General features: G+C 41.2%; 1 protein-coding gene across 1 annotated transcript in view; it reads left to right on the top strand.

The window, feature by feature from the left end:
- LOC138046015 (neurofascin-like) overlaps positions 1 to 10,000 on the top strand; it is a 36,559-nt gene that overhangs the window by 16,174 nt on the left and 10,385 nt on the right. The window contains exons 3-7 of the mRNA XM_068892703.1: positions 1,037 to 1,150; positions 3,476 to 3,805; positions 6,449 to 6,778; positions 8,459 to 8,564; positions 9,398 to 9,591. Coding sequence (XP_068748804.1) covers positions 1,037 to 1,150; positions 3,476 to 3,805; positions 6,449 to 6,778; positions 8,459 to 8,564; positions 9,398 to 9,591 — 1,074 coding nt within the window. The remainder of the gene's footprint in view (positions 1 to 1,036; positions 1,151 to 3,475; positions 3,806 to 6,448; positions 6,779 to 8,458; positions 8,565 to 9,397; positions 9,592 to 10,000) is intronic.

Below are 10,000 nucleotides of genomic sequence, written 5' to 3'. Positions count from 1 at the left end.
GTTACCTTCTAAGAACTTCCAAGCGAACCATTTGCTCACCCGAAACTACTAGGTGACCTTTTTAAGTGCCAAAAATTGAGAGAATATCCCTTCCGAAAACGTAAGGGACTACTTTTTCCTGGTTGCGAATCTTTTAGGTGATGTTTTAGTAAAGAAATCTGTAACTGTTTGGCAACTTATAACCGAAATTCTTAGAACAGTTTGACTCTCCTGAACATATATTTTACCGAAGATTATCGTTGGGTGCCCTGGCGAATTCCTCTTTGGAGCTTCTGAGATCTCAATGGAATCTTGACGATTTTTCCGAAAGTTGATGCGAAAAATGCACAATAACTGAACAATTATTCATCAAACGCTAGAAATAGTTTTCACTTTCAAACACCGTTTATTTTACAATATACGAAAGTTCAAAGCCAACTATTTTCGATCAAGGAAATGTCCACGGGAAATTCCGAATCTCGAGAGCAGAGTTCAAACCTGGCACGCAAATTTGAATACTCAGTTCACATTTCAAAACTACTGGTCACGCGTGACGTAGCTTGACTGAAAACTTTAAATTTGAAGGAATTTTCATACAAATTCAAGTTTATGTTTGCCCTTTTGCAGGATATTGGAGGCTTCCTTTATATTTCATCTTTCGCTTATTTATTTACACGAAATCTCCATTTGTTGTGGGTTAAGGTTTAACTCAAATATTTTTTGTTCCTAATATAAATCTGCTCATCCAAAGCAAACATATGTCACCATTGTTACCCAGAATTTCTCTTTTTCTGTGCCGTGCAAGCCACGTAAACTTGGCAGAACTGGCGGTAATTTTGGACCAATGGCCGTGATGTGAGAGGCATGGGTCTATTATCGACGTCACAAACTGCTTTGCATTCCTGTCTACATTGCAAAGCAGTCTCTGACGTAAAATCGAGAATAGACCCAAGCCTCGAGGGTCCAAATTACTTCTAGTTTTGATACCTTTGCGCGTCTTGCCCGGCAGATAAAAATCTGTTCAATTTGTTTATGTCTTATTCCATTTGTTTTTTAGGACAAAATCCTTGCATTTCATTGCCTTGCAAAAATGGTGGAAGCTGTTTTCAAGGAGGAATATCTTATCACTGCTCTTGCATCAACGGATACACCGGTCAAAACTGCACGGAACGTAAGATAATCATAGTGATAGTCATATTTACCAAGAGCCAATTCAATGTCTAGGAACGTACTTAACTTGCAACCGCTTTCTGTAATATACCCTTTTCCCAGGCTGTTTAAGAAGTTTGTGCCCGTGTCTTCTTAGACTAAATCTCACTTGAAGAGATGATATTTTTTCAATAGACCTCTTTCATAATGGCGACCAAGTAAAATATTCTTTTGTTTTAATGCTAATAAGCCTTTCTACCCTCGCTACGACGAGCAAATTTCAAAAGAATATCTGTTTCAAAATAACAGAAGTAGATCTAATTAACATAAATACTAAAGAAAGTAAGGGTGGTCGCTATTTACGAAAGTGGTCTACGGTGGGTGATTCGGGGATACTCGGAAAAATTCCCATTGCTCCTTTACAACGAGAAAGGCAAGGTGACACATGCACCAACCCGGTGTGACCAACACATCACGCGCGCGCACAACCATTTCACCCGGTCAATTAGCAGCCATGGACAGCTGTTTCGGCTTTGCTCAGTGGGCCCATTCTCGACCCCAGACTGCTCTTCTCTTGACTAAGGGAGAGAAGAGCTCTGGGGAACCTTGAAACAAAGTGTCTTCTCATTGGTATTCGTGAAGAACAATCAAAAGCGTCTTTAATTGGTGCATTCATGTTAGCACGAGGAGTGAGCAGGCGCCGTAAAGTTCAAATAGCAAATTTTTGGCTATAAGAACCCTACGGCGCATTTTCTCCCACATAGAGTTTCCCAGAGCCTTGGGTAGATCCAAGGCTCTGATGACGAGAATGTGCTGGGCCTTATCAGCATGGCGTAACTAAATGGTTGTGCGCATGCGTGATATGCTGGCTACACCGAGTTGGTGTATGTATAACCTTGGTTTTTTTCGTTGTACTTACGGTGCATCTGAAATTTGAATTGACCAATCAGAATTCAGCGAACGGGAAAAACTGTGCTATCCGACATCTCGTCAATTGTTTGCAATTAAAGGGCCAGAAACCCATTTTAAAGATTTTATGGCAACCTTTTTGTCATTAAGCTTTTGCACTAAAACTGGGTTGCCAGCGAGCGGCGATTCGGACGTCAGCTGTTGTGCATGCTTTAGCTGTTATTTGTGCTAATTATTTTAAGACAAATTTAGTCTGGTATTTTCGAATCAAGTGTAAAAAGACGTCAAAACATAAACTTTATTGATAATGTAATTATTTGTGTTAACTTAGAGAAAAAAGACTCTGATGGCGTCCTTTCGATAGAGTAGATCGACAACAACATCGTTACGCACAGAAATGCATCGCTTCCGGTGAAAGGGCAAAGGATTGACAGGATAGAACAGACTTGACGGCCGCGCGCACTGCGGGCCCGGGTTCCGTATGCACGGTAAAATGTACATGACAAACAGGCCTCTTTTGGTGATCCATTTTCCCACACGCTTGCCGTGGGAGAACAGTTTTGCTGTTCCCAACCCAGCTTACCACAAATATGGCATGTGAAGCTGCCACCTAAAGGGGTGCCAAAACACTCGTCTAGCATGTTAGCTACGCCATGCTGATGAGGCCCAAAAAACTGAAACGGCTGCCCATGGCTGCTAATTGACCGGGTGAAATGGTTGTGCGCATACATGAAATGTTGGCCACACCGGTTAGGTGTATGTGTCACCTTGCTTTTTTTCGTTGTATTTCTCCTTTGAAGGAATTGAACCTACGACTTCCACATTACTACTGAGTTCGGATGCTCGGATTTTTTCCGTGAATCCCTGAGTCAACATTGAAAAAAATCATTTTTTCATTTCATCTTCCGGGGTTAACAATAGACGTTTTTACAGTTATGTGCTCAGTTACCTGGCCTTTACACGAAATTAAGCCTGGAGTTGACCTTGTTATGATACAGACCTCCCATGTTAATAATGTTATTCTCTTGCTAATTAATTGGAATTTACATAATAAAAGCAGTGAGGTTTCTATCTCAACAAGGTCAACTCTAGCCTCACTTTCATCCATAGGCCAGGTAACTAAGCACACAACTGTAAAATAGTCTATTTCCATCTCATTTAGGTTTCACGCTATTAAACGGAAAAATCCTTGAAAGTGGGTTTTAGCAACATTTAGCTACATGGCTTTCCACTCACTTTGAGTCTTCTTACGCTGCTGTTTCAAGATGGCCCCAACAAGAAAATGGCCGCAATTTTTCATATGTGCTTCACTTCAAACAAAAGATGCTCGATCCAGTCGTCTCTTGAGAGAGAGCTCTTTCTGATCTGGACGTCTCTCTCAGTGTAACGAAACTCCCATTTTCTCTTGCTTAACCCAAACCTTTTCTTTCTATTTCAGTTACTTTCGAAGCAAGTATTGGCATTTATGATGTCAACGGATACCTCCCGGTTATTATTGGCGAAGTGGGAGAATACAATGCGCAGAGACTGAGAAGGACAATTAATTTTACTATTGCTATTCAGTCGCGGGATATTCGAAGTACTTTTAATTGGACCCTCAATGGCACTGTCCTAGAACCGGCGAAAAACTTCCGTATCGCAGTAGATAACATTTTGGGAACACTAACCATAAACTCCAGTACATTGGCTGATGAAGGCGTATATCAGGTTTTCGTGTCAAATGAATTTGGAGCGCTGTTGGGCAGAAAGATACCACTGAAATTTGCAGGTGAGTTAGAAGGTTGTAAGTGACGTTTGTCATGCTATCCTGTGATGATGATGTTGGAAAAAGCGTAGAGGAAGGCGGTTGTAACCAAGTAAATGATATTCATGAAGAATGATCTCATCGGTGACGATGATGATCAAGTCGGCGACGACAAGGATGATGACGATGACGATGACTATGATGATGTCGCCAACGATGATAACGATGATGACGATGACGATGATATTGGCGATCACTATGATGATGACGTCAACGATGATAATAATGATGACGATGACGATGACGATAACTATGATGATGATGTCAACGATGATAATGAGAATGACGATGATGATGACTGTGATGATGACGTCAACGATGATAATGATGATGATGATGACTATGACATTGACGATAACTTAGATGATGACAATGACGATGACGATGACTATGATGTTGACGTCAACGATGATAAGGATGATGATGACGTTGATGGCGACGATGATGACGGTGACTATGACCTTGACACTAACGCTGACGATAACTATGATGACGATAAAGGTGATGATGACAACGATAACGACAACCACGACTTTGAAGATGACGATGAAGTGAATCTGTCTCCCAGCACGCTTGCCGTGGGAGAAAAGTTTTTCTGTTTCCAACCCAGCTTCCCACATTTCTTGTATGTGGAGCTGCCACTTAAAGGGGCGCCTAAAACACCTGCTGGGTATGTTGTTGAGGGTTAATAAGTCCGAAACAGTTGTTCATGGTTGCGAATTGCCCGGGTGAAATGGTTGTGCGCATGTGTGATGCGTTGGCCACATCATGTTGGTTTTATGGTATGCCACCTTGCTTATTTGTTGTTTTTCACTTGATGTTAGATCGCCGGTTTTTGTGAAGTCCGGAAACGACTTCTTGTTGGTGACTGAAGTTTCCAGAACCTATTAAGAGGTTTGAGTCTTGTATGGCGACGACAAACTCTCCGAAATTTTGATATTTTGAGTTTGGAGAAAAGAAAGAAAGCAAAACTTATCGCGTGAATGAAATGCCATGTGATCGTCTATCTCGTTTACTAATAAGGCGTGACCTCTTGTTTGTATGAAGGATTTTTTGGGCTTGATTGTCTTGTGTTTCTTTGGCCCTTTTCTTCCCTGAGATACCCAAGTCAAAAAAAGTAAAAAAAAAAAAAAGAAAAAGAAAAAGATACTTTATAGGGTCAAAGTACAGTACGTGAAATCGTAAATAACAGAACAAAACATCCGGCGTCCGGCCTCAAATGAAAGGCAGGGGGGGGGGGGGGGGCTCTTAACTACCAAAAACTTTTGCTATGAACCCCTTAATTTAATCATTTCTCGAGTACCTTTCACTCTACAGTTAGTTTTTTTTTTTTTTTGCAAAGTGTGTCCTATTTAACATTTCTCTGTCTAGTTCAACTCACAACCATATTTGGTAAATCACGAAACTGCCTAAATCAGAAAATGAAAGGTATTACAATTGAACCCACTGGGAACTCGGAAAAATCCGAGCCCCAGATGGGATTCGATTCACGACCTTCCGTGATCTAGTGCGGATGCTCTAACCACTGAGCTACTGGATACTCTATTGTCAGCAAGGGTAAAATGTGAGTCTTTGACTCGAGCTGCATCGAAGACCTACATTTCACCCTTGCTCACCATAGAGTCTCCAATAGCTCAGTGGTTAGAGCATCCGTACAAGATCACTGCAGAGGGTCGTGGGTTCGAATCCCATCTGTGGCTTGGATTTTTCCGAGTTCCCAATGGTTTCAATTGTTATACCTTTCATTTAATATCATTCTCTCAAATCAGAAAATGCCTACAAATTCAGTGAGTTAACTATGTTTTTCACAAAATTCTAACGCAACACTATGAGAACATTTTAACACAAAATCTGTAGCAAGGATTTAAAAAATATGTGTTTCTCAAAAAAATTATAACAATTACGTCGTAAGGCTCTCCCTTGATACACTTTTCAAAATATCAGTTCCATAGTTTGTCCAAATAGAAATTCCATCCTATAAATTACGAAAAATTATGGGACGGTTCTCATCCAGTGAAAAATCGCCCCTTCGTTTCGTTTCCTGAGAATGTTTACATGTTTTCATTTAAACGCACGGCAGAGGACTGGTACTATTTACGCATGCGCATTCAGATTGAAGGGATGTCAGATTTCTATCGAAAAAGTTATTTCAAAGAGCCAACCATGCAACCTTTTTGTAGGGCTCTTGATTAAAAAGCTTCCTTAGCGACGATTGTCTTCCTGTAGTCAAGTGCCACCCCCCTTAACCAATTCACGTCGTGCATCACGACGACGAGGACAAAGACGAGGGCGACGACTATTTTATTTTATTTTATTTTTCCGTCAGTCCCTGGGGACTGTTGTGTTCTTCATCTCACAATGATTTTGCAAAAGACAGTTTAATTTAAACGGAAAACACCCAACATTCAACATCCAACGTTTTACATAGAACAAAATGCAATATATTTACATATTCCGAAATCCTAAAGGAATACAGGAGTAACAATGTAATTAAGTTCCTATTCAGTCGAACAAAGCATCAACGTAATACGTAATTGTACACAATGATCAGTCTACACAACATTGAATCAGTTCGATTCCACAACAAATGTTCTTTTTTTTCCTCAGTCACTGGGCACTTTCTTTCCCCCACCACACCCATCAACCTCACCATGGTAGAGGCAGAGCCGTTCCTTCTTCCTTGTCCACCGCGTGCATACAGCTACCCTCGAGTGGAATATGAGTGGATTACAGGCACAGGGCAACCGATTCCGGAGAGCTTTGGGCCTCGAATCCTCACAGAGCCAAACGGTGATCTGCTGTTTTCGTCAGTTGAAGCGAGCGATTTCTTCACCTTTATGAACCCGCTAGCAGCTCCACTGAGATGCAGAGCTCGTGGTCTATTCTTTGATACGGTTCTTGGCCCCCCTGTATATTTTTACGTCAATAACATATCTGGTAAGAAAGAAAGAAAGTGAAAAGCTGCAAACGGCAAAAGGTTTCCTTATATTATTTTATGATTCAGACATTGCTCAACAATCTTCAGTTAATTAACGTTACAAAAGGTTGAGCATTCAGATGAAGGAATGTCTGTGCAGGCAGGTTAAACAGGGGCACCCAACGACCAATTTGTTGTAAAATGTATTATTATACCCCAGTTAATGAAAATAAATGTTATTAAGGCATTTTCCGGTGTTTTTCAGTGTTGCTGGGAAAACATTATCTGTTCCTTTTTCCCAGCAAGACACACAAGAAATTTCCCAGCCAGCTAGATAAAATTGGTTGGTTTCCCAGCCAGCTGATCTAATTTATTTTCCAGCCAGGAATTCCGCGCGCTTTCAAATCCCTCGATCCAAAACGACCGAACAAAAGCGACAAAACCGGGACAAAACAAGGTTTTTTCCGCAAGCGCAATCACTCTGACCAGCCGTCGTATGTTTGGTATGTTTGTGACTACTCTCTGGGTGAGGGAAGAGGTTCTTCTTTTTTTTTTTGGTCGTCCTCAGTCTTCAGAGTTTCTACAGCCAGCTCGAGTTGAAATGCTAGAAAATGTCATTAGTTCCCAGGCAAAACCTCTATCAATAACAAAATTTCCCAGCCAGCTCATCGAAACACCTGTATTTTTGCCAGCCAGCAAGATTCCTCTGGGGAACAGATAATGTGAGGAACAGATTCGTTGGGTGCCCCTGGTTAAAGGCAGCCTCCACTCTCGCTACAGCCTGATAAGCTTAAACCAGGGGAACTAATGTGTGTGAGCAAATTTGCTCGATTTTTCTTTTTTCAAAGTCGCTTAGTTCCACGTCGCGGCCATCTTGAATAATTGTGACGTGTATGGTTGTCCTATTGTTCTGGTACAAAGAGCTTTTGCATAATAACAATAGGGCAACCGTAACACGTCACAATTATTCAAGATGGTCACTCCCGAGAAAGGTGAAAACAAAATAGGCGATTCTAAAACTTATTTGTTTCGGATTCAAACGCCTTCTTTAAAAATGTTTGAATCCCATTTGACCGTGGAGGTTATTTCCGGTGATTTAAAGTTGTAATTTTGTTGGAGTGGAGGCTCTATTATAGATGGCAGGGAAGTGGGAAGCTGATGAATTGAATTTGGAATTATTTTTGAGGAATTAATTACGTCATCGCCGCCATGTTGGTGGACGCAAACAAAAGATATCTCATTAGCTCCTTTTGTTCGTCGACTAGCAATTGTACATTGCAACATTGTTATCTGTGTCTCTGGAGATTGGTTGCAAGCCACTTATATAAGAAGTAAAAACCAAACGGAAAAATGAAAATAGAAATAACAAATTAACTGAAGAAAAACCAGAAATTTCTCGGGATAAACTAGTAAGCAGCCATTCGCTCTTTCCCCCATCCCATAATGCAATACCGTTTTGGGAGGTTTTTTACGCAAAAAAAAATGCAAGTAATTTATTCTTGGGACTGTATCATGCTTCAGTGAACTGGGTAGCTATTGTTTTAATGCAAATAACCCCCCTAATGAACTGTGCTCTGGGATTTGTAGAAATAGCGAATAACTGCATACCAACCGCTGAGCACTGCAGTCCCCCGCTGACAAGTGAAAGCGTGTCAGAGTTTAGGGCCATTTGACTGATGTTTGTTGTTCTTTGGAAATAGTCACACCGAGTCCCAGTTCACCTACGAGGTTTTACACAAAGCCGCAGGGAGTGTACACCGTTCTTGAGGGCGACCAATTCTACTTGAATTGTACAGCGGGAGGAAGGTATGGCACTTCCGTCAGGCATATATTACGATTCAGCCGGAGTACAGAACCCGGAACGATGTTACGGAATTACAGATTTCCAACAGAGACGTTGACAAAAAGTTTATACAGATGGTTTTCAAGTTAGGAGGAGAGGGCGTTTAAGAAACGGCGACGGCTTCGGCAAATCACAAACAATCACATCATTGGTTCAAAAGGAAATAAAATGGAGCCATACGCGCGGCACTCATTTTGGCAAATATTTTAGCCGTTCTCTGCGTATAGCCAAATTTGAAGTTTTGAAAACAACGTAAGCATACTCTGAGACCGCTTGTACCATGCAATTGACTTTTGGGATAGTCCGCTCACATTGTACAACGTGAACGAGATGGAATTATCACGAAAGACTCCCGATAGCTGGTGCAGAGTTATATTTGAGACGACGATGTCATCGAAGTTGCCGTCGTCTGGAGATCTTAAACTCTCTGCCCCGTCGCCATGTTGGTGGACGAAGACAATAGATCTCTTTTTTTTTTTTATTTTGTTCGTTGACCAGCATTTGTACATGATATCGATCATTGATATCTGCTCCTCTTGGAATTGGTTCCAAACCACCTACCACATTGCAAGTCCGCGTGTTTCAAACGCTTTCGACATCCTTCCTCTTGGATCAATTCAGTTTAAGACTAGTCGCATTACGAATCAGCTGAATTATGTACAGCCCATGCAAAACAGTCCATCTTGTTTTACTATAGTATTGAGTATACTGTTTCACTACAGGCCAGAAATGGATTCCAATATACGTTGACAGTTTTCATCTTGGGCATAACTAACATATCTATTTGTATCTCTAGGCCTCTTCCTGAAATTCGTTGGTACCAAAATGGCGCGCCAATCAACGATTCAGGAGATTTTTTCCTCCACCAAAAGTTTAACAGAACTTTGCGACTGGGTTCACTCGATCCAGGGATACACGATGGCTTTTACGCGTGTGAGGCAGTGAGTAATAACAGGAGTATAACAGCCACATTTCAAGTCAAAGTCTTGGGTGCGTATTTTGCTTTTTTTTTCCCTTCTTATTCAACTTTCGTTGTTGTATCTGTCCATCTACTTACTGACTGACTGATCTACCACCAACCGACTGACTGATTCAGGGATGGACGTCACCTATTGTTATTAATGTGCCAGCCAGAGCCTCATTGGCTGTCGAAACAAAGGGTCTTTTGTTTTAGTGGTTGGCACATTTGAATAACAAAAGCAATGTTTGTAAACAGATATCTTCCCCATAGTGATCCTAATCAAGGACGACGACGACGACGGCTACGAAAGCTCCATAAAGCAATGGGTTTAATGAGCAAAAGCAATATGGAGCTTAGACAACGACAACGGCGACGGCAACAAGAACGTCTTCTCAAAATACAAATTCGCAGTATTTTAATCTCTTCGTCACTATTTAA

This window comes from Montipora capricornis, chromosome 4 (assembly GCF_036669925.1).
Source record: "Montipora capricornis isolate CH-2021 chromosome 4, ASM3666992v2, whole genome shotgun sequence".
NCBI classification, from domain to species: domain Eukaryota; kingdom Metazoa; phylum Cnidaria; class Anthozoa; order Scleractinia; family Acroporidae; genus Montipora; species Montipora capricornis.
This window is presented reverse-complemented; position numbering and strand designations above follow the sequence as displayed.